Source organism: Schistocerca americana, chromosome 3 (genome assembly GCF_021461395.2).
Source record: "Schistocerca americana isolate TAMUIC-IGC-003095 chromosome 3, iqSchAmer2.1, whole genome shotgun sequence".
NCBI lineage: Eukaryota > Metazoa > Arthropoda > Insecta > Orthoptera > Acrididae > Schistocerca > Schistocerca americana.
The window spans coordinates 415,931,700-415,956,915 of record NC_060121.1 but is presented as its reverse complement, the minus strand read 5'-3'; the positions used below and the strand labels follow the sequence as shown (position 1 = coordinate 415,956,915).

At 40.2% G+C, this 25,216-nt stretch overlaps 1 protein-coding gene across 1 annotated transcript in view; it reads right to left on the bottom strand.

The window, feature by feature from the left end:
• Positions 1–25,216, bottom strand: part of LOC124606844 (sorting nexin-25) — a 171,784-nt gene that overhangs the window by 48,585 nt on the left and 97,983 nt on the right. The window contains exons 13-14 of the mRNA XM_047138920.1: positions 18,914–19,053; positions 16,721–16,847 (exon numbers count right to left, since the gene is read on the bottom strand). Coding sequence (XP_046994876.1) covers positions 16,721–16,847; positions 18,914–19,053 — 267 coding nt within the window. The remainder of the gene's footprint in view (positions 1–16,720; positions 16,848–18,913; positions 19,054–25,216) is intronic.

The following is a 25,216-nucleotide window of genomic DNA, read 5'->3' as shown; positions in this document are numbered from 1 at the left end:
ATGAACTGTTGCGCAAATTCAGGCCATCACTATACATTGTCATTCCAGTGCTTCATGACAATGTAAATTTGCAGTAACTCCATTTCATAATCAGTCATTGAATACATAGTCTGGAAAAAGCAACTAAACACTCAAGTTTCTGCTTTGAATGGTAGGTGTGTCATATGTCACAACATTAAACTTCTGTTGTTGCTCCTAGCCTATCTTCCTCTACCCATCCTGCCTCCCCCTACCCGCCACACAACTGTGGGCCTCAACTGTTACTGTGAACAGTGATGAGCAACAAGAAGGTACATTTTCATTTTAAGATGGCTGATTCTACTTTAACAACAAAGCTGTAATCCCTGGGAGAGGGATATCCTTTCAGACTCTACTCCTATGAACTCTGTGGAATACATCCATTTCATCTTTATAGGGACATCTTCAAGCATCGGTCAATACCACATCAAATGCCATTCCCCCTTTCCTTACTGTGTCACGAGACTTGTTGATTGGGGTATCACTCCATTGAACACAGAGCAGATAGAGTTCTGAGTGGTCAGTGCAAATTACCTGCATCTAGATTCCTGCATTTTTTACAACTCTGCCAGGTAGCGATGACCATTGCGAACTATTGTATGTATTGGCACCGAAATATTCAGTAGTGGACAGAACACTAGCCTAAAGCCGTATGTGCTTAGGAAATGTGCTATCTTGCATGAAGTACTGAACTCAGCCTTAATTGTTTTAATTCAGATTCCAGGTAGTCATGACCTGAAATCATCTGAGCTTTATTTATTGAAGTGCTCACGACATAATTATTCTGTGCTGGGTCGTGGAAACTGTATTTACTTAGTTAATGACCTCTTTGTGTCAGTTTTATACACAGCCAATCATTCAATTGTCATTTAACCATCATATCCACAAACAACAACTTCCTTTACTTTTCTACTTGCATTGTAAATCAGATGTCTGGATGCATGGAATTCATTTAGTTCAAAAACTAATGTAGTGGTCCATTCTGTGAAAACAGAATTAAAATGTGTCATCCCGTATCAACAGGAACAGGGTACACTAAGGTAGCAGAGTTAAGTGTGTATGTCGCCACCTTCCATGAAAAAGTTAAAAACTTTCGTGATAAATAGGGAGCCCATGGTTAATTTTACAATTATTGCCTACTGTGCAGAAAGTAGGTGATCATCAAAATGTATTTCACAAATTTGATAATGCCAGGTGTCAAATGGGCAGCCAAAGACCTAATATGTCTGCTACTGGCAACTTAGTACACAAAGACACCAACTCTACGGTCATCCTATTGTTATTGACTATATTGATAGATGATCTAAGAGGCCAATCGTATCTGTTAGATATTTTGTCAACCTGCATGTAGGAGACTCAGATAACAGCACATAATAGAAAAAACATCACAACCATATAGCAGAACAATGTTTAGACCTATAGCTCATTAGTTGCTGCAATCCAAGAGAACTGTTTCACATGTGCCCATGCAGTAATCCAACGTAAGCCATGACATGCACATATTTCCTTTCGTGGAGGATACCCATGACAATAAACTGATGACAACTTCAACAATGGACCAGTCGACACATCATGGAGAATGAACTGGCACAAATTATCTTCGCCAATGAATGAAGACATTACCTTGTTTTATTTTGCGTGAATAGCTGCCATGTTGGGGCCGGCAGTATGTCTGAGTGTCGAGAGCAACACCTGTTGTTCCAATTTACAGGTTCTCTCAAAAGCCACCACTGGGCTGAGAAAGATTTGGAGACCAAAGACATACTTTCTTTTAATGCATTCCTCACAGTTTCATCCAAATAGAATAATGCTCATCCACATACCATAAATAATGCTCAAGACTTTCCCTCTGCATGATGTATATACTTCTTCACTGACCCACCATTCAACAAACATCTCACCAACTGAACATCTCTGGGATAATGTTGGTTGGCATTCTGCACATGATGTTTGCCCTGCACTAAATACAGCTGAACTTTACAATCAAGTGAAAATTATCTGGAATGTAATTCTACAAAGAAACATTTAAAATCTGTTTGCTTCAGTGTCACTATCTAATGCTTGGTGTCTGGTGAATGTGGTAGCAAAAATTACACAAGATATCAATGAAACTGGAAGCAGTAGTTGTTCTTTGGGTACTGCAACAACTGCCACATCAACAGCCATCAATATTAAAGCATATTGCATATTATGTGAGAGGAGTTCTAGCTTGGAGCAGTACATGAGTCCAAGTCTGGAGATGCTCTTGCAGTTGCGCATATTTATTGCCAAATTGTTGCTCTCTACAAGTTACGACTGGATCACATTTATGCCTACTTATATGTTATTTTGGTTATAGTTTGGCTACTTAGTGAAGGGACAATGTACTTGCTGGCGAATTACCTTAGCTGTCAACTTGGCTTGGAGTGGATTACATTAGGAATGACTTGTGTATTGTCTCTGAGGACTGGGCTATCTCGACTACAATTTGTACCCTACCATTCTTCAATTAATTATCAAGTTCAATTAATAAATTAGAAGTGCAGATAAAACACAGGTGACAGATTGGTGCAAAATATCTGAGTGCATCCAGCGGCAACTGCAACAATTCTATGAACAGTTCCTGCGACATCAACACCTTTGGCCGACCATTCAACAGCATTACCATCCTTCAGTAACATGGGATTAATGCATCAAACAGCTGTAGTGGCATGATGCAGATTTGACAATCTCTGATTCTTAAAACCAAAATGTGCACTTTGATTCATGGTCAGCTCCAGAGACTTATCAATTGTTACAAAAACTTATCCCATTAGCCAACTTCAATTCTCTGAGCTCTCAGAAATAAGTGAATCACTTATGAAATACTTCTGTAAACAAATCCATGCAGTGGTTTCTAAATTACTTTCCATCAGTTGCAGAAGGAATGAGATCATTTCTATAAGTCGTGGCAGCTGTTTGAGGTCTAACCTCCAAGCATAACATCATTTTTCAGACTTCCGTAGCACTACATGCCAACTCACAGAAGTGTGACATCCTACACGGGTAAGTTAGTGATGAAGTACTGAGATAGGCAGACTGCTCATTCGAAGAAGGCTCAAGCTTTTGTACCGAAAGATCTCATACACAAATGCATCAGCAAGCAGAGGTCATACACATTCATAAACTTCAGACTCAACAGCTGTTAACTTTCTGAGACGCATTAAGTCTGAGCTCACTCTCATCTGTGCAACAGAGGCCTTCTAAGTCCCTCCAGCACCAGCCACGCAGAGAGTACAATGCCTAAATGCTGTTACAAAGCACCATTGTTAGAAAGGGCACAGTGCAGCCAATCTACAGTGCTTTCTCTTAGGAACTGTCAAACACTTCCATCTTGCTGATTTGTTTCCTTGATTAACAACAACATGAGTGAGCTCCCTGTTTTGCTTCCCATATACATGCCACAAAAACCCATCAAGAGCAACAACAACTCTACTTTACACCACACCAGGCTGCATAAACCATGTGCAAAAATTAATCTGTTCCTAACAGATATCGGTTCACTGGCAACCCAGTTTATCCTGATTAGAGATTAGATTAGATTAGTACTTGTTCCACAGATCATGAATACGACACTTCGTAATGATGTGGAACTTTACTTACTGTAAAGATGACATATCAAGTCACAGACCCACACATCGAAAAGACTGTTACACATTTGAGCTCTCAGCCAAAGCCTTCTTCAGAAAGGAAAACAAACACACATCTATTCGTACAAGCAAGCACATGTGCATGAGGTGTGCTTGCTTGTGTGAATGTGTGAGGAGGGGGAGGGAGGGTTAATTGCCGGACTGCAAAGGCCTTTGTGAGGCCTTCACCATACTGCCCAATTATCCCACCACCCCAAGAATCAGTTAAAAAGGACTGCTCCCCCAGCATACTGCCTTTGCCAGGCTTTCGATTAACTCTCCTCCTGCCCTGAAATGTGGCACATCCTACCAAAGATCCCTCCTAAAAAGGTATTCTGTCACCCACCCAAAATACATGTCATCCTAGTCCATCACTAAGCCAGTCTCATTCCCAACTCCTTGCCATGGTAATCATATCTCTGTGGCAGACCAAGGTGCAAGACCTGCCCATCCAATCACCCAGCTCCTCCAACTCCAGTCCTGTCACAGGCTTATACTGCCCCATCTGAGGCCAAGCAACCTGTGAAAGCAGTACATCCTATACCAACTCAGCTGCAAACAATACACAACCTTTTATGTTGGTATGACTACCAACTAACTGTCCACCAGAATGAATGGCCTCCAGCAAACTGTTGTCAAGAACAAAATTGCCTGTCCGATGGCACAACACACAGCAGAGGACAACATGCTCAGTTTCAATGGCTGCTTCACAATCCAAGCCATCTGGATCCTTCCCCTCCACCATCGCCTTCTCTGAACTACGCGGACGGGAATTATCCTTACAACACATCTTCTGCTCCCATAATTGTCCCGGCCTCAATGTCAGGTGACCCACTGTCCTCACACCCTCCACCCAACAGACTCCCCCTTCCTCCATCCTATCATACCCTTCCAACTCATGTCCCTACATAGCCTTCAGTGTGTGCTGCTTCCCACCAGCCTTATTACTATAGCGGCCAACCTTCCCTCCCGCATTCCTAGCCACCAATCGCTCTTCTTCTGAGCCACTAGCCACCCACCCCCACCCAGTTCCTCTCCTTACCTCCCATTTCCCTCTTGCTCTAATTATCCCACCCAACACTACTCAACCACAACCAGCCCATCTGCTGGCAAATAACAATGGCACTGTCAGCCTAGCCAGCCTCATGTAGGAGCACAGACACATGTATGCATGTGTATGAGTGTGTGTTTGTGCATTCTGGTTTGTCAAAGGATAAGTCCGAAAGCTAGCAGGTTTTCCTTCTTTTGCATGTGCCTATCAATGACTCAATGCTTCTGCCTTTTGGCGAGTGCTCTCCTTTAATTCTAAGTGCTCTCCTTTAATCCTACAGTATTTAGATTCTACAAGAAGTTTTCTACAACATGAACCTTCACATTATTTTAGTCTCACTGCAATAGATTTTCAGGCCTACTTTCAAATTTGTCCTATTAAGTTCTTACAATTGTTGCTGAAGTTTCTAGCACAATTTGATCAGCCAAATGAAGATGGCCCAGATACATTCCATTAACATGCATTCATCCTTTGTTTTCATTCCTCATTTGTAAATGGTCCATTGTACTCACACAATACTAAATTTAAGTTAATTACAGACCGTAAGCCACTGGTAGTTTATTCAATACTCTTGTTAGCATTGCAGAAAAGACAGCTCACAGGGTGCAATAGTGGGACCTCTTCCTCAGTTTCTACCAATGCACCATTCCTTAAAAGGCTGCATGAAAACATGCAAACACTGACAAAGAGTACAACATACAGGTGTCTAAGGTAAAAGTTCGAAGTGTGCCTATCCATTAAAATGTGAATTTTGCTGCAAAAAAGAAAATGCGTGATAACTATAAGGACAAAACTACCAAGCTAAATGAACACATTAGTAGTTTACAGTTTGTGTTTAGTGATCTGAAAATGGATACCACGAAACTTCAAGACAGAAAAAGTTGACAAAACACATTAAGTTTTCGAACAATAGTTTGAGCATTTCAGAAAGGTGGACAAAAGTGAAGTTCAACAGTCACAAACAAAAAATTCAGAAGCAATAAATTGCAAAAGTAACGTAAGTTTTGTGCATGACATCTTATTTCGAGTACTTTCCACAACAAATGATGGAAGGCAGTATGCAGTTCTCGTGAGCCACATGAAAAGCTAAAGGACAATGTACGCCAGGTCAAGAAAATTTGTTGATGCGCAAAAATACAAAATACGACTTTAATGTGGTAAATAAAAGTTTGCTGAGCTTATGTTGTTCCAGTGACTAATTGGTTTGTAAGATATGAAACAAACAGTGCAAAACAAGACGCTATTCATAGCAGTGGTAGGCCTAAATTTAACAATATTATGAAAAGGATAAATTACTACTCACCATATAGTGGAAGACTATCTAATTCTGATGAAGGTCTTTTTGGCCAAAAGCTTACTTGTTTGACAGTCTTCCTGTTGTGCATATCTGTGACTCGGCATCTCCACTGTATGGTGAGTAGCAATCTACCCTTTTTCGTAACATTGTCATTATTCCACTCTGGATTTTGTATTGTTTGATTTTGTAGGCCTACATTTTTTAGCTCCAAATCAATTACCAGTATTAAAATTAAATACATGGAGATAGCCAAGGGTGAAGCACAGCTCCTGCTTTTAGTAATAAAAGCAATGCAAAGGTAAATTCCACAGCAAAAACAGGTGCAAAATGTTGTACAGGAACATCAATAAGAAGCATAAAAATCTCCACATTATGCAATAAAGACATTTTTGTTTTCCTGGTGAGAACAAATATGACAAGAAACAAAAAACAAAGATTTAGTGCTCTCATGTAAAAGAAGATTATAGAAACTAAAAATTACTAACGTCATCATATTTTCAGCTCTACATAATTACAAACTGGTAGAATGAGCCTGTGTTAGCAAAGAAGTGGAAAGTGCAAATAGTAACATAAAAAATATTTGCAGATGATTTGAAAATATAACTTTTGTAGATATAAACAAACTGGGAGAGAGATTTCATACTAGAGACAGATTCGATCTAAATAGATTAGGGAAAAAACTTTGTTTAATACCAAATATTTTAGAAATAGTAAATATGAAAACAAAAGTAAATTGTGATGCTTCAAAGGTCCTCAAGGCCAAGAACTACATTTTATCTCAAAAATCTGGTGTGCAATCTCCTGAAAATGGAGCATTACCACTACCAGCAAATGTGATGTTCTGTTAACACAAGCAAACATCCCAGATAGTAGCAGTTCACAAGGAAGTGCAGCACTAGTGCCAGAACCAATATCTGAAGTATCTGAAATAGCACCACCATCAACAACAACAGCAGCAGCAACAGAAATGGCAGCATTAATAACGTTAGCAATAGCACCAACAGCTGTAGCACACAACTCCCCACCAATCTACAAGGTGCAGAAAAACTGTCCTCCTCAAGAATCTCAGGACAGAGGGAGGGATACAACATTAAAAAATCATAAACACAACTTTAACTAGTTCTCATCCTAATCATCTCACATTTTAAGCTTAAACACTCAATGCCTTAGAAATAAATCATTAGAACTTGAGGTAGTAATGAATGGTGCAAAAACTGACTGCAAGTGGATTACAGAGCACTAGTGCAGACATTTTGAACTAAGTAGCATTAACATTCATCCATCTAAGTTGCCAAGTTAAATATTATAGAAAAACTGCCAAAAACTGAGATGTATATATCTTTACCAAATCAGGTATCAGATATAAAAAGGTGTTAGTCGAATCACTGAGGGTGGAAAATCATTCTGAAGCAGCAACTGCACAGCTGAATTAAATGCAGTGAAAGGTTATAATCACAGTCAATACAGACCACTTACTGGGGATATAGACAAAGTCATCAATTAGAAATGCTGCTTAACATTCTATTTACTGGAAGAACCACTGTAGTTGTATGTGGGGACTTAACACAAATCTTATGAATGGAAGTATGCTGAAAGATCTATTCCTAAAACTATTATGTAGTTTCAACCTACTTTCGCATATACACAAAACAACAATAACTTGTAATACAAACAGTCTGACAGATCAACAAAAATAATCAATTATTGTAATATAATGTAATTAGATAGATTAAAAAATCTAGTCACCAAGCAGCAGCAGCAGGAAAACACACAAATAAGGGTATCAAAATTTGCAAGCTTTTGGAGCCAGTGGCTCCTTCTTCTGGCAAAGGGTTGGAGGGGAAGGAAAGGGGGGGGGGGGTAAGGAAAAGGACTGGTGAGGTTTAGGAAATGGGGAGTGTTTGGATAAGTCGCCCAGAACCTCAGTTTAGGGGAGACTTACTTAATGAGATGAGAAGGAAAGACTGGTTGCTGGGGACTGCACCAGATGAGATTTGAAAACTTGAGAGCTTAATACATTCACCGCTATGCCTGTACGCCATACGGCTTGTATGTTTTGGTACTGTGTATCACGTACGGGCACTGCTTCTGTGGATGCTGAAAGGTGTTTATCACCATGCTACACATGGCTGGCAGCTGCAAGATAACTGCAGTAGTTCATATTTTGTCCACTACATGCAGCAGCAGTTGATGGGTTCTGTGTATCAGTTGCACAAGTAGAATATCTGTCAATAGTGATTGGTCCTTTGACGACAATTTCACTTGGCATGCAACTGTAAATTTGCGATTGTGTACGAGTGTTTTGAGTGAAAATTACAGCTAGAGGCCTCTGGCAAAGTGAAGTTCTGTACATTTTATTTGGAGAAAATAACTCTGATATTGACGTCAGTGACGACGACAGTAATTACGAGTGAGAAAGTGTTTCAAGTGATGAATCAGGTAATAGTTTTTATTTTTTTCTCAATTTTGTTGCTAATGTATACAGAGAATTTGTAAAGGATACACACCGTGATAGGTTTTCCAGTACTACGTTCATGCTGCATGCCACTGACAACTCAACGTACTTCAGAAAAGGAGAGGAAAACAACCATCCTCTTCATAAAATTAGACCCGTGTTCGACTTTGTCAACAAATGTAGATTCAAATACATGCCGTAAGAAAATCTGTCTATAGATGAAGCTACTTGTCCATTTTGTGGACGTGTTGGCTTTAGGGTTTACATGAAAAATAAACCCAATAAATATTGCACAAATCTTTGTGCACTCTTTGACGCTGCAACAGGCTATGTCCTGAACTGCAATATTTACACAGGATCAGCAGGGAGGACTGACAACCATATTCCAGCATAGTAGACAGATCTTGTTCTCTACATCAGGGTAAAGGTCACTGTATTTAGACGGACAGATATTACACCAGTGACATCCACTGAAGATGATGTGGAAGAAAAATACATTAGCTGTTGGAACTGCAATGAAAAACAGCTTACCATTAAGCTTCAGAGCAAAGAAACTGAAGCAAAATGAAATGATATTTTTGAGGAATGGGCCCATTCTAGTGCTGAAGTGGAAAAAATAAGCGTTATGTATACTATCTATCCACATAACATCAGGCTACTGCTAAAGACATTCCAGTATGTCAAAAGGTGATATTACAATAGTAATGAACCCAGACGTTGTAGTTGTCTACAATATGAACAAGACTAGTGTAGATCATGTGGATCAGCTATACAGTAACTACCCATACACACAAAAAATAATGAAGTGGTGGAAAAAACTTTTCTATCATGTTTTTGTAATGTCTATCATGAACAGTTTAATTTTGTACAAAGACTTCAGTAAACAAAAAATCTCTCCTGTGGACTTCATAAAAAAAGTTAGTTGAAACTGGTAGCAACAGGAGGAGACTTTCAAACTTTAGAACCAACACCAAGCACTAGCCTGGGCAGAAATTTTGGTCATCACTTTCCAGAAAAAGTACCTCCCAGTGCCAATGAAGTAAATACTATGCATCATTGCAAAGTTTGGTCTGACAAAGGGAAGAAAAGAGACTGCCAAACGGATAAGAAAAGAAAGCAGATGGCAGTGCAAAGACTGCAATGTAGGACTGTGTACCTCAGTGCTTTCAGGATTACCACTTAAAAGAGAATTATGTATAATATATATATAATCATTTTATAACATAAAATATTAAATAAAAAACCTCCTGTGAACCAAATTCTTCTTATTATAAACACCAGAAACAATGTTAGGAAATGTAAACATTTTTTCCAGGTGAAGGTTTCTCAGTTTTTGGGAATACTTGTACACCTCTGCCGATGTAAGCATATATATAAGCTTACATTTTTCCTAATCTATAAAATATGGAGTTTCTGATGCTACAAATGGGCCTTTGAGGCCATTAGTTATTGTACACATGTTCATTATAAAGTGGCTTGTGGCTTGAAAATTGCCAGTGCACCTGCACAGTCGAGGTGCATACACAGCAGTGTGGAATGTGTTAATAGTGGAAGATAGGGCAAAATGCAATATAGAGATTACTGACAAAACATCATGCATGAGTTAATAAGAGTGGAAAGCTAAGTGCTTTGTATATGGCAGAAGTGGAGGGGGTGTGAGTGGGGTGGGGGGAGGGGGGGGGGGGGGGGGGAAGACAGGTCAGAAAGTAAAAGATAAACTAAATGGAGGTGGTGAAAGAAATACAGAGACTGATGGACTGAAGAAATTAACATATTAAGGCCAGATGGGTGGTGAGAACCAAAAACATGCTGTAATGCCATTTCCCATAAGTGGAGTTCTGATAAAATGGTGTTTGGGGAAGAATCCAGTTGACACATGTGGTGAAACAGGTACTGGGATTTTAACTGCCTTGTTGTAGAACATGCTCTGCATCAGGATATTGTGTGCTACCAGTACACACCCTCTGCCTATGTCCATTCTAACTCATAACTTGATGGTAGTCATGCCAATGTAAAAACCCGAACAGTGTTGACACAACAGCAGGTACACGACATTGGTCATTTCACAGGTGGCTCTCCCTTTGATAGTATATGCTCTGCCAGTTACAGAGACGGTATAGGTTGTGGTAGGAGGGTGCACAGGGCAAGTCTTACAGTAGGGATGCTCACAGGGGTATGAGCCACAGGGCAGAGAAATGTGTGTAGACAGAGCATACGGTCTGACAGGGATGTCGCAGAGGGTGACGAGAAACCATTCTAGGTGTGGTGGGCGGAATGTCTGGCAGAATGGAACTCATTTCAGGGTTTGATTTTTAGGAACTCATAGGCATGTCAAATTACCTGATTACAGATTCAAGACCCAGGATTGGAGGTGATGGCCCAGGGTATCTGCTTTTGAACTACGCTGGTTGGGTAAGCTTGCAAATTTCTATACCCTTATATGAGTGTCCTCCTGCCGCCATTTCATGGGTACATTTTTTTCCCCTTTCTTTATCTACCAAACTACATTAAACAGTCTAATAGATAATATGTTTTCAAATGTGGGGTCTACAGAAGTAGAAGTACCAAATACTGATTTGGGATTATCGGACCAAATCACTCGTCTTTAAAATTCCTCCAATACCACTGAAAGGAAAAAAGCATACTTCATGTATATAAACCAAATTTTTCTACAGAAATATAAAGTGAAGATGCTGAGTTGCAGATACACACAGCAAAAAGACTGTTAGAAAGTGAGCCTCTCAATGCTGAGGCCAGACTGAGAGCAGCAGTGCATGAGGAGAGAATCACCCGAATGCGGGGATAAGGTGGAGGCTGGGGTGGAGAGGGGGAGGGATATAAGGGTAGGGTTGCTGGATGGTAAAGTGCTGCTCAGTCATTAGGTTAGACAGAGGGCAAGGGCGGGGGGGCTAGGAGAGAAGTAAAATGACTATGGGTGCATCAGTGGGCTAGAGGGCCGTGTAATGTTGGAATGGGAACAGGGAAGAGACTGGATGGGTAAGGAGAATGACTAACGAAGGTTGAGGCCAGGAGAGTTACAGGAACATAGGATATATTGCAGGGAGAGTTCCAACCCAAGCAATTCAGAAAAGCTGGTACTGGTGGGAAGGATCCAAATGGCACAGGCTGTAAAGCTGACTTTGGAATGAGAACATTGTATTAGCTGCCGTGCTCAATAATGGGTTGATCCAGTTGTTCCTTGGCCATTGTTTGTCAGTGGCCATTCACGTGGACAGTCAGCTAGTGGATTGTCTTGTCTGTGTAGAATGCAGCACAGTAGTTGCAGCTTAATTTGTAGATCACATGACTGGTTCATAGGTAGCCCTGCCTGTGATGGAATAGTTGACTGGACTGGAGTAGGTGGTGGTTGGAGGATGTATGGGACAAGTCCTGCATGTAGGTCTATTACAGGGACATGAGCCATGGGGCAAGGGGTTGGGAGCAGGGGTTTTGTAGGGAGGATAATGTGTAGGTTCAGTGGGCAGAGGAATACCATTGTAGGAGGGGTGGGAGATAGTGAGTAGGACATTTCTCATTTCAGAGCATAACGAGAGGTAGTCGAAACCTTGGTGGAGAACATGATTCAGTTGCTCCAGTCCTGGGTGGTACTGACTGATGAGGGGAATGCTCATCTGGGGACTTTGGGAGGTGGTGGATGACAGGAGAGATAAGGCACAAGAGCTCTGTTTTTGTACTAGGCTGGGGGGAGGGGGGGGGGGGTAATAACAGCCTGTGAAGGCTTCAGTGAGAATCTCGGTATATTTCATCACTACAGATGTGACAATCATGGATGGGTAGGCTGTATAGAAGGGACTTCTTGGTATGGAATGGGTGGCAACTGTCTAAATGGGGGTACTGCTGGTGGTTGGTATGTTTGATACGGACAGAGGTACTAATGTAGCCACATTTGAAGTGGAGGTCAACATCGAGAAAGTTGGCTTGCTGGGTTGAGGAGGACCAGGTGAAGCAAATGGGGGAGAAGGTGTTGAAGTTCTGGAGGAATGTGGATAGGATGTCCTCCCCTTGATCCAGATCACGAAGATGTCATCAATGAATCTGAACCAGGTGAGGGGTTTGGGATTCTGAGTGTTTAGGAAGGATTCCTGTAGATGGCCCATGAAAAGGTTAGCATAGGATAGTGCTATGCGGGTGCCCATAGCCATAACTTGGATTTGTTTGTTGGTATTCCCTTAAAAAGGAGAAGTAATTATGGGGGAGGACATAGTTGATCATGGCAACTAGGAAGGAGATTTTATGTTTGGAATCAGTCAGGTGTTGGGGAAGGTAGTGCTCAATAGCAGTAAGGCTATTGGCATTAGGGATGTTAGCATGAAAGTAGGTGGCATCAATAGTGAAGAGCAGGGCATCATGTGACAAAGGAACAGGAACTGTGTACAGTCGGAGGAGGAAATGGTTGGTATCTTTTATACAGCAGGGTAGGTTGTGGGTAATAAGCTGAAGATGTTGGTCTACAAGAGCAGAGATTCCCTTGGGGGGGGGGGGGGGGGGGGGGTGCACAGTAACTGGCTGCAATGGGGTTTCCTGGGTTGTTGGACTTTAGGAAGCATGTAAAAGGTAGGAGTGCAGGAAGTGGTAGGGACGAGGAGAGAGATGGACTCTGGGGAGAAGTTCTGGGATCAGCCTTTGGATCTGAGAAGACTCTGGAGATGCTGCTGAATTTTTGGAATGGTGTCATTGGGACATGGTTTGTAGGTTGATGAATCTGACAGCTGGTGGAGTTACTCTGCCAGGTAATCCTTACGGTTCAAAACAACAGTGGTGGAACCTTTGTCAGAAAGTAGGATTATAAGGTCAGGATCAGTTTTTAGGTGTGGATGTGGTTCTTTCTGTGGATGTAAGGTTAGTTTGCATTTTGAGGGATTTGGGGAATGATTGTGAGGCTAGGTTCAAGGTTAAGAAATTCTAGAAAGTTAACAGGAGACGATTTGGGAGTATTGGGGGCAATGGGGGTGGATTACAGTTGCACAGAGGAGCGAACTGAGTCAGGCAGGGTGGAACATCAGTCTTTGGTTGAGTCCAATTGGTAGAATTGGTGGCGAAAAAGCGTTTCCACTGTAGGGATCGGGAGAAGGTCTTTAACAAGTACGGCATGACTGAATTTGGGAGTGGGGCAAAAGGTGAGGCCTTTGGAAAGAACAGATACTTCTGCAGGGCTAAGGCTTTTGGAAGAAAGATTCATCATTGTGTTTTGAACCTGTTTAGGTTCTGAATTCTGTGTGGTGGTGGGAGTGAGTTTTTGAGGGTGGGGTAAATGTAACAGGTCTCCAAGGCAGGGTCTGTCAGCTATGAGGGGATGTGGGGGAGGTTTGGAGGTTGTTGTAGAGGTGGTGGACAGTCTTAGACCAAGGTGGGGTGGAGAGTTTTTTTTTGAGATGGCATTATGCTTGTTGCTCTAATTCCTGTGGGGCAAGAGTTTCAATGTGTGATGTGGGATCCAGGAATCGGGAATAGCATAGCAAGAGAATTTTATTGACGGAGAGGCAATACTGGAAGGAGGTTTGGGCCTGATTGATATGGTTTTGCAGGACTATGTTGGTAAGGGTTAAGGATTGGTGGAATCTCATGGTAAGGCCATTTGGGGGGATTCCATGAGCCAAGCAGTAACATAGGAACAGTATGTAAGATGGGTTCTGGTTAGGGATAAGGAAACTTTTCTATATTGACCCAGACGGAGGGAGCAAGGATCCATGGCGGAGGACAAAAATGTGTAAAAATATGTAAATAATGTAGAAATACATCCGAAAAAAATTCAGAAAAATACACCAAAACAGATGGGAAAAATAACAAAAAGGATAAAACAGATTAAGTAAGGGGAAACACAATGAAATCTGAGGGAGCAGGCCAATAGTGAAAGGTGAAAACCAACTGAATTGGCTTGAAGACAGAATGAAATTGAAGAAAAAATAAATAAAAAGACTGTAATGTGGGTTGCAGGTCTGTGGATGGATAAGTGTGAAGAAGAGGGTGGCAGAAGTGACTAGATTAGGTGAATAGTAAGTGCAAACTGGACTAGTGAGTATGAGGAGTCGGGGGGGGGGGGGGGGGGGGGGGGGGGGCGGCTTTGTAGGATGAGATACAAGTTAGTCAGTAGCAACTATCTTTATCATAATATAGTTACATTTCATTGTCAGCAGAAGCTGTCAAGAATCAGGTCACATGGCAATACAAAGCCAGGTTATTACAGCTAGCATCAAAACCTCTTGTGGAACTCTAAACATATTAATTTCTAAAATGAAGACATGCATGAACACACTGTTCCTAGAATATATGAGAAATTACAAGAGAGTGTATTGTAAAGTAACTGGTAAGGCAACATTTATGAGCAATGAGAGGTTAATAAGACAGCCTGAAAATAAATCAAAAGCTATATGGGGTACTGTGAAGACTGAAGAGGGAAGAGATGTGAAGACCCGGATATCATCCTCAAAAATGTAGAAAATGTCAGTATTAAAAAGCACGATTTGCTAAATTATATCAACAATTATTTCATAAATGCGGCTCCTTCATTAAGCTCAAAATTTATAAACAAAGAAAACCTGAATTTTCAAAAGCTTCTTGTAGAATGGGGGTAGAGCCAACAACAAATGAACATGGAAGTGTTAAAAAGCTTAAAGCCTAAAATGTCGGCAGGAGTTGTTGAGATACTGGTCTGTATCATAGCAATCACAGCTCCAGATATCGCAAGGCTGTTGGCATACATGGCCAACTTATCATTTTGTGAAGGAGTGTTTGAAAATCCTAAAAGATAAGCCATTATCACTCCTTTCAGGATTCTCCAAAAACATTAGAAAAATTAATGAAGCAGAGAATCAACAAATATCTAAATAACTGTAAGACGCTAAACAGAAATCAGCATATCTTCCAGACAAGCAAAAATACAAAAACAGCAGTCACATGCTACATGGAACAAATAATCAAAAATCTAGGAAAAGACAACAGCATCATATCAGTAAATTTACATCTCTCCAAGCATTTGATACTATCAATCACTGCATTATTTAGAAAATTAGAAGTATTAGGTACCCATGGGAAAGGGAAAACGTGATTTGGCTCATACCTACACAACAAAACACAGATTGTAGGACTTACGTCAATTTATTCCAAAGACAAAATAAATTTAGTATCAGATTTTTTAAAAAAAAGTGGAAACAGAAGTACCACAAAGCAGTGTTCTAGGTCCCATATTGTTTCTTGTCTACATAAATGACATTCACACCGCAGACAGTGCAGCCAAGGCCATACTGTTCGCAGATGATACTAGTGCGATAACAAGTGCACCAAAGCATCTGCTGCAAACAACTACTGATCAAGCCCTAAAGAAAGCCCATTCTTTGTTCAATACAAACAGGTTGACATTAAATGCAAATAACACCAATTATACAAAATTTGGAAAAGTAAATCAATACGTAAATCCTGATCTGGTGTTAGGTCCCACCTTGCAGATTTTTTGGACAAATGCCAACTTCCTTAAGTACAATACCTGACACAGCTCAGCACTCCATATTTAGCAACCAAAAAAGAACAAACACATAAAGTCATTCAAGCCATACTGGTACAAAACTTTACAACAGACTGCCAGTCAACATCATAAAGTTAGAAGACGAAAACAAATTTAAAGCAGAATTTTAAAAACTTCTGCTCTATGTTTTTACTCATTGTATGACTATGTAGGCCAATAAACATTCTCTGGTGATGTTTATATTCCTTAAAACTGAAAATACTGTCTTTTGCCCATAGACTTCTTGTTATATTTACATATCTAATGGACAGCTGTTGTGTGATATAAAACCTTTACTGATTTATTGTAATGTACATACGGACTTGCTGCTTATGGAGGACATAAGTAATGCCTTACAGGAAACATTATGCATTTATAATGCCATAAGCATACATGTATATACAGTACTACCTATTTTATGACCTTGTAGTATTTTGTTTGTACATTTTCATGCGTATTTTTGTTTGTACCATTTCCTTGAAATGGTTTCCCATAAAATTACATGTACATTTGTACAACATCCATACAATATATATTGCCTCCAGCTGGATAAATAAAAGTTGGAGGAGGAGGATGACAACGACAAGGTGAGGATGAGTAGAACAGTGCAACAGAAATTATTTATGCTGTCATAAAATGTAAAGTTGCGGTCAATAAAACAATGGCAGTAATATGTAACTGCTAACTGTTATATCTTTCTATACTAAAGTTTCTATGGAAACTTCACACTTACCTTCAAATATTTCTGTATCTGTTGTCTTGCTTTCTCAAGAGCATTCTTCACTGATGTTTTTCCAAACCTGAGAAACGTCAAAGATTGGGAAGGAAGTTCAAGTTGCTTAACATCTGAACTGAGCTGGCTGTAAAAGATAAACAGAAACACTTGTAGCTCTAATTTTTTTTAAATCTCAGAAAAATTTAGAAAATATATCTTTTAGAGAGCATTCTTATCACAAAGTAGTATCAATTATGAATTTTAGTATTTCAGTTATTACATACTGCAGGTCAACAAGAAACAGCAGTTAACTTTATTACTCTTTCATTAGCTATTAATGATGATTATCGAGCAGATATATCAAAAGAGGTATGAGACTCAAACTGAAGTTTCTCTTGATGACATCTTTGCATAAAACAATCTTGATTTTCTTGCTGCATCTAATCTGAATAAATCTTGAGCTTTTGACAAAATCCTTCACTGCCTTCAACAGGAACAACGGACTGTCATGGATGCTGTTTCGGTGACCATTTAAAGGACATAGACAGCTTGTGACTGGAAGGATATTTCCACCATCTGACTGTATAGAACATGTTTATTTCACTATGGGGATTTCAGCCTTATGCCATTTACAAGTTGTACAGCATCAAAAATCGTCTGTTTTCTGTGAAACACAAGTCATCCCCAAAAAATACATATCGTGTTTTATAAACCAGTTGTCTCATAACTCAAATACATAAAAGGCTGTAAACTTGCATGTCTGGTGAATGTAGTTAAGCTGTGATGTAAATTAGATGTCCAAAATACTGGTGTAAGCTTCTCTTCACTGATTCTAAACATCAGATAACATGATCACAAGTGAAATGATCAGCAAAGATCATTATAGACACACCAGAATCTGCCCCAAGTAATCTGTGATACTTCTCACACATTACATGGAGCAGACTGTGATGTCCCTGTACGGTCTTTGACAATTGTTTCACTTACACTCGTATTACCTAATGTTTGGATAGAGTGAAGTGAGGCTTACACCTATGTTTTGGACATCAAATTTACATCACAGCTTCACTACATTCATTAGACACACTGGTTCACAGACTTTTTATGTATCACATTTACTTATGGGACAACTGGTTTATATAAAAAGATGTGTGTTTTAGTGTTTCACACAAGTTGGGACGATTTTTGGCTTTGGAACACTTGAAAATGGTCTAAGGCTGAACTCTAGATAGTGAAATAAACACCGCATATATAGTCAAATGGTGAAAATATTTCTTCAAAAATTGTACATCACTGTGGTTCCAGAAAAAGAAAAAAATCATTAGCTTATGACTGGTCTGCATACATCATCATTATGTTGTGCTACCAGATGTTGTGTCCATCTCTGCACTGATGGCACCACACCTCTTCTAAAACTGTAAGCAATTCAGCACATTTCTCTGTGGCTTCTCTGCACTGAGAGCTCACTTCCATGCACCACTAGGATTATATCCATTGCCCTGTTTGAAGTTGTTCTCACACACTCTAATTTCTACTCTTCTTTAAAAACAGAATCCCAGCATGTAGAAGCATGGGACAAGATTTCAGTTTCATCAAACATTATTGAAGTAACACACAACTTAGGGCCAACACCATTTGCTGATTGCTAATAAACTTCTTTAACAACATATTAAAATAGCCTGTGAGTCTTTATGATTTTACTCAGATCTGATTCAGCAGAATGTTTCACACAAATCAGAGAGATAATTTTCACATAACAATTAATTGGCAAGCCTTCTAATGTTCTGCAACTGCTCGTAAATCTGTCGTCAATTAGAGTAATCTGGTCTGTTCTGATTAGCACCTAAAACAAATTTAAAATAGAATTTGGTATCTGTGTTGTTTCACGATAACCAGATAACTGTAATAGCTACAATTGCATTTCACACCTCTTTCTACATATTGTTGTTTCAAAGTTTTTTTATTGCCTCCTTTTCTTATTTGATTTCCTTACACTACACAGTATTTTAGTTCTCCATATTTCAAAGTGTTTCTAAGAACTTCGTCTGAAATTACAACTTAATTAACAACAAAGAATCACATCCTCCAGAGAAATGAAGTCAGTTATTCTAGTGGAAGCCTGATAACAAAATTACCACACATCTGTTTCTCATTTAAATTACTAATTCTCCTACAGAGTCACAATGATGCAAATGCTTAAAAATTATGTACCATAGTTTTTTGTGGAGATCCTGGAAATCATTAAGTTTTCGCAGGACTACCCAGCCTGTTGATACTGCATCACAGTCACTCTCATCTTCCATAACATGAACCACCAGCACAAACTGTGGGCATTCACGGTCTTCTGAAAGCTTAGAAAAGAAAAATAAAGTCACATTTTGTTGAGAATGTTTGTGTAATATGTGACTTTCAGTACCAGCTATATTACATAGAGGTAAAAACACAGGATGATCAGAAGCAGTCTGAAAAGCTTGTAAGAGTGTTGCTGGGCAGGTTGGATTGAGAAATAAATAAATGTTAGGAAAAAAAATTCAATATGTTGCGCTGTTTCTGAAAAAGGCACAATATCCATCTGAACAAGTGGTAGCTCACAGGCCCACAGATGTCTGTCTATTATGGCAATTTAGCACATGCAAGTGCTTGAATTTGTGCACTTAATGACCTCATTGGCTAATTTCAACGCTAAATAACTCGGGAATGATGCAATATATCAATTTTTTTTTCTTACAAGTTATTCCTCAGCACAACCTCCCCTGTAACACCCGTACAAGCTTTTCAGACTGTTTCTGACCACCCTGTATAAAATTCTAAAACAAGCTCAATCTTAACATTTTTTACATATTTGTACAAACAAAAATGAATAGAAAGTATTAATTGCTGACATCATAAAGAAGTCCAACACACTTATTGATCTTCAAAGTGGAGTCCTAAAGTTTCCTAACTAAAACAGTAATAAAAATGCGTAATAATATGCATTCATTTTAAACATAATCCATTTAAGACAATATAATAGTTACCATATTCCACAATAACTTCATAGCACTGTAGAAGAATCTTTTATGTTAATCTCAATCTGTTGATTACACATAGCCATCTAAATCTTGCACTTGGCAACTTTAATTTCATTCTTTTGAAAGAGAATATCAGGAGAGTAAAGTTTGGGAAAGGGGAGACGGAGGCGAAGCTACTGGTACTACTGCTGAATAAGTATAGGTAATGTCTTGCGCAATGAAAGGAGAAAAGTACAGCGCGTGTGGCAATGATCAGGGTGATACATTAGGTATGAGCAAGATACTGTTGTAAAATCTCCTTACAATACTCTTACAGTTAGTGTGATCTAACCAGATTGCTGGGGATAAATGTTGTCAAAAGAAAATAATTCCAAGTAAACATCTTGTCAATAGTAGATGAAATAAATGTTCTTAAGGTTGGGTGGGTGTGACTCAGTTTGTTCGAAAGAATATACATTGACCAGAACTTATTTTCATTTTGATACTTCGCTGCAGATGACTACTGTAAGTTTCATAGGTGAGGACTGGTCAGAGGACACCACGGTTCTCAAATGACATGAAAAGTCAGTGATTGTTTCAGGTATATAATTTATTGCATCACACAGTGCCACTCAAGATCTTACATCATACTAGATTCTCCCCCCCTCCCCCTCCTCCTCCCACGACTTCTTGCAGGACTTATATACTCTTCCTAACAATTGATGTATTGTTGCATATAGTAAATTTGCTACTTACAATTTAAAAAGTTGTCAATAATTACAAAAAATGTTATCATTCAGTGGTTACAACTAAAACACACAGGATAAGATACAAAGACAATTACAGGTCTCTCGCTTTCATCAGGGTGTATACGTGAACAAGGAAAAAAATTCCCCGGATTATTCCCGGATTTTTCCTGTTTAAAAAATATACTTTTTCCACACTAAGTGACAGCAGATTTTTCCTTTGGAACTGTAAAACTTATCAATCCTTTGAATGGTTAATGTTTTATACACTGGCATAGAATTCCTGGGAGGGAGGAAGGGGGGGGGGGGGGAGGGAGGAGAGAAGTTTTGGAAAGACTTTCGATGAAAAAAAAAGAAGTTTTGGAAAGACCTTTGATGTGCAGCAACATATACACTGTATATTTTCGTATTACAAAAGTATAAATTCGAATTGCCCTGAACACGGCACATTGGTTTCCGGAGAGTTAAAATCAGGATTGAGATGTCCTTTTGTAAGCCAGTCATATCTCATGCCACATGGTCTCGCTAGACGATGACAGCAGATATTCAGAGCATAGGACACGCGTTATAGTCAGCCAATAACAAGATCACTGATGCGTAGTGCAAACACACAAAGAGGAAAAGTTAATGGTTTACATTAATATACATAGTATAGCTACAATAAAATCTAAGCTTTCACATGATATTGGTCTCAAAGATTAATAAGCTACAAGAGAAGCTAAGCTTTAACGTGTAATATTGATCTTTTTTTGCATGCGTTATACTTTACGATACCTCACACAAATGTGCCAGTAAATTTAAAATAATGACATAAATGTCTGGTCTTCTGGGCTCGAAATTCTTATACGTGGCTAGTCCTCAAAGTGTTCATTTTTAAACGCTCTGTTAAGAAATTCATCCCACTTTCTCACACGTAACATAATTCATCCTGCGTAAAAAGAAATTTACTTTGAAAGTAAAGTTTTTCGAACCACCATTTGCAATACTATCTCAAGGTTCAAATTAGCAGTTTCCAGAGAGTGCCAGAAAACAGGCATTATTGCACGTGCGCAGCTGCAGTGGTGTAGGAAGCCTTCCTGTTCGTATGTATAAAGCACTACGAGAGCTTACCTTATGCCATAAAGGAAACAGGACATCAGAGGATACTCCAAAATCATCGGAATTTAGTAAACCATACTAAAATGCATAATTTGACTTGAAGTGCTCATTGTTTTTTCCAGATTCACAATGAAGTAGGTCCTATCTGATATTAAGATTTTCGGTGTGGTTTGTGGGATGTAAATTTTCTTGGAGCACCAGTACTGTACTATCTCATATTTGGTTCTTTATTATGGCATAATGGCATACATGGCAGAGGATGAAAATGTGCACTTGAAATTCAGCGAACAGTTGGAACTACCCAATACTGTGGAACGAAACACTTTCAAATAAATTGATTGCCTTAGCGGAAAGATTAATAAAGCCAAATTTCTTTAGCAAACTGACAAAAATAACTTCATTGTTCTGCAAGGCGATTGATGCTCGACTGCTAATAACTTGGAAATAAAATCAGAAAACTTAGACTAACAATATATTTTGCCCTCCGTAATTATATGAATGTATTATAATTCGCTTGATAGCTCCCAGCCGCAGATATCCATTTTGTTTTCATTTGACGTCGGAGCTGTAAACAAAACTTAACGTAAACAGGAGTCAGGTAGAGACTAACCCCCTCCCTAGTACAACTCCGACAACTCTGCGCATGCGCCAATCTGGCAGCTAGGGCATGCGAGAAAATTTTTTATCGTTAGCATCTGGCTGTTTGTTGCTACTGCCGATAGAGCTAGTTTATTGTTACGACATATTAGTCTCTGCCCTAAGGCCTTTGAGTTATTTTTGCTGTTTGCAGATGCTTGTGCATGCACGGTGTTTCGTTGTTGTAAATGGCACATTTCCTTTGCCACTTAAGTTTTATTTTTTTCCCCCTCTTGGTTATATTTTATTGCTGCAGTATCATTCTCCAGTAGCAAGATACAGTAACATTCTCTGCTAGAGAATCATTTCTTACCAGTCAAAATTACAAAAATTTAACTGAAAGCTAAAACAATGAAAAATTCCCGGGATTCCGAAAAATTCCTAGGCTTTTCCCAGTTTTCTCCCGGATGAAAAAATGCCTGGGTTGTTCCCGGATTTCCCGGTTGTCCCGGGTCATATACACCAAGTTTCATGGAAAAATACATGAAATAATACGAATAAACAATGCTAAACACATTTTTTTTAGTGAGGCTGAAACTACACTCCTGGAAATTGAAATAAGAACACCGTGAATTCATTGTCCCAGGAAGGGGAAACTTTATTGACACATTCCTGGGGTCAGATACATCACATGATCACACTGACAGAACCACAGGCACATAGACACAGGCAACAGAGCATACACAATGTCGGCACTAGTACAGTGTATATCCACCTTTCGCAGCAATGCAGGCTGCTATTCTCCCATGGAGACGATCGTAGAGATGCTGGATGTAGTCCTGTGGAACGGCTTGCCATGCCATTTCCACCTGGCGCCTCAGTTGGACCAGCGTTCGTGCTGGACGTGCAGACCGCGTGAGACGACGCTTCATCCAGTCCCAAACATGCTCAATGGGGGACAGATCCGGAGATCTTGCTGGCCAGGGTAGTTGACTTACGCCTTCTAGAGCACGTTGGGTGGCACGGGATACATGCGGACGTGCATTGTCCTGTTGGAACAGCAAGTTCCCTTGCCGGTCTAGGAATGGTAGAACGATGGGTTCGATGACGGTTTGGATGTACCGTGCACTATTCAGTGTCCCCTCGACGATCACCAGTGGTGTACGGCCAGTGTAGGAGATCGCTCCCCACACCATGATGCCGGGTGTTGGCCCTGTGTGCCTCGGTCGTATGCAGTCCTGATTGTGGCGCTCACCTGCACGGCGCCAAACACGCATACGACCATCATTGGCACCAAGGCAGAAGCGACTCTCATCGCTGAAGACGACACGTCTCCATTCCTCCCTCCATTCATGCCTGTCGCGACACTACTGGAGGCGGGCTGCACGATGTTGGGGCGTGAGCAGAGGACGGCCTAACGGTGTGCGGGACCGTAGCCCAGCTTCATGGAGACGGTTGCGAATGGTCCTCGCCGATACCCCAGGAGCAACAGTGTCCCTAATTTGCTGGGAAGTGGCGGTGCGGTCCCCTACGGCACTGCGTAGGATCCTACGGTCTTGGCGTGCATCCGTGCGTCGCTGCGGTCCGGTCCCAGGTCGACGGACACGTGCACCTTCCGCCGACCACTGGCGACAACATCGATGTACTGTGGAGACCTCACGCCCCACGTGTTGAGCAATTCGGCGGTACGTCCACCCGGCCTCCCGCATGCCCACTATACGCCCTCGCCCAAAGTCCGTCAACTGCACATACGGTTCACGTTGACGCTGTCGCGGCATGCTACCAGTGTTAAAGACTGCGATGGAGCTCCATATGCCACGGCAAACTGGCTGACACTGACGGCGGCGGTGCACAAATGCTGCGCAGCTAGCGCCATTCGACGGCCAACACCGCGGTTCCTGGTGTGTCCGCTGTGCCGTGCGTGTGATCAATGCTTGTACAGCCCTCTCGCAGTGTCCGGAGCAAGTATGATGGGTCTGACACACCGGTGTCAATGTGTTCTTTTTTCCATTTCCAGGAGTGTATTATTCCAAATATTCCTACCATGTTTCCTGTTTCAAACAGAATTTCAATACATAATAGAGCAGTCCAAATAAATAGTTTTATGAATTACAGTTACAATAAATACAAGATAATCAGATGTTGTTATGTTAGTCAATAGTGTAGTAAGCTGACAGTACAATAAACGGAGTGGTTACAGGTTTCAAACATTATAATTACAGTATATCTGGTATCCCTTTTGTTACTTGATTGTTCATAAACGAAAAGCCCTAGCAGCAATTAAATGAATTGACAACACATGTTCCTACCAATGGATGAAAGTAATATTAGTGACCAAGCAGTCTGGTGTAAACGCCCCCCCCCCCCCCCCAAACCAACCAATCTGACACGAAATTGTTGAAAATTATGTTACGGAGCTCAAATTGCGAAACTGCTTATACGGGTCCTACTTACTGACACAATACTCCACATTAGCTTCAAAATCATACGAAAAATGAGAATCTTTACTTTGAACTCAAGACCATATCAATAACCAGGAATCATCTTTTGCAAAACCCCACAAAGTGGTTAATCATTGCTAGTCTTGGCATGATTCAATACTTCCACCCCTATTCTCATATTATCATACATACGACATTCTTCTTCCATGACCTTTAGAACTATTTTATGGGCACAAAATGTTTCTACTGTTGACAAAGCTGTCACTTCTTGAAGTTGGAAACTGAATCTTTGCTGTTACTTCTTTGCTGCACCATTTCTGTACTTTTCGACCCTCTGAACCAGAATTTTGAGTTACTTTTTATTTTCTTTAACACTGAAGCACATACAGGGTGACAATTATTGAACTACTAGGGTCTCCAAAAGAAATGCACACTATTTTTCTTTTTTAAATCCATCTTTTATTCTACATGTTTGAAAATTTTACAGTGTGCAGATACATCCTTTAGGAACAATATTTTCATTTCTCCACATAATTTCCATCCCTCTCAACTGCCTTACACCATCTTGGAACGAGTGCCTGTTTACTCGCACGGTAAAATTCTGGACCAACCTGTTGGAGCCACTGTTTGGCATCGTGCACAAGGGAGTCATCATCTTCTAAC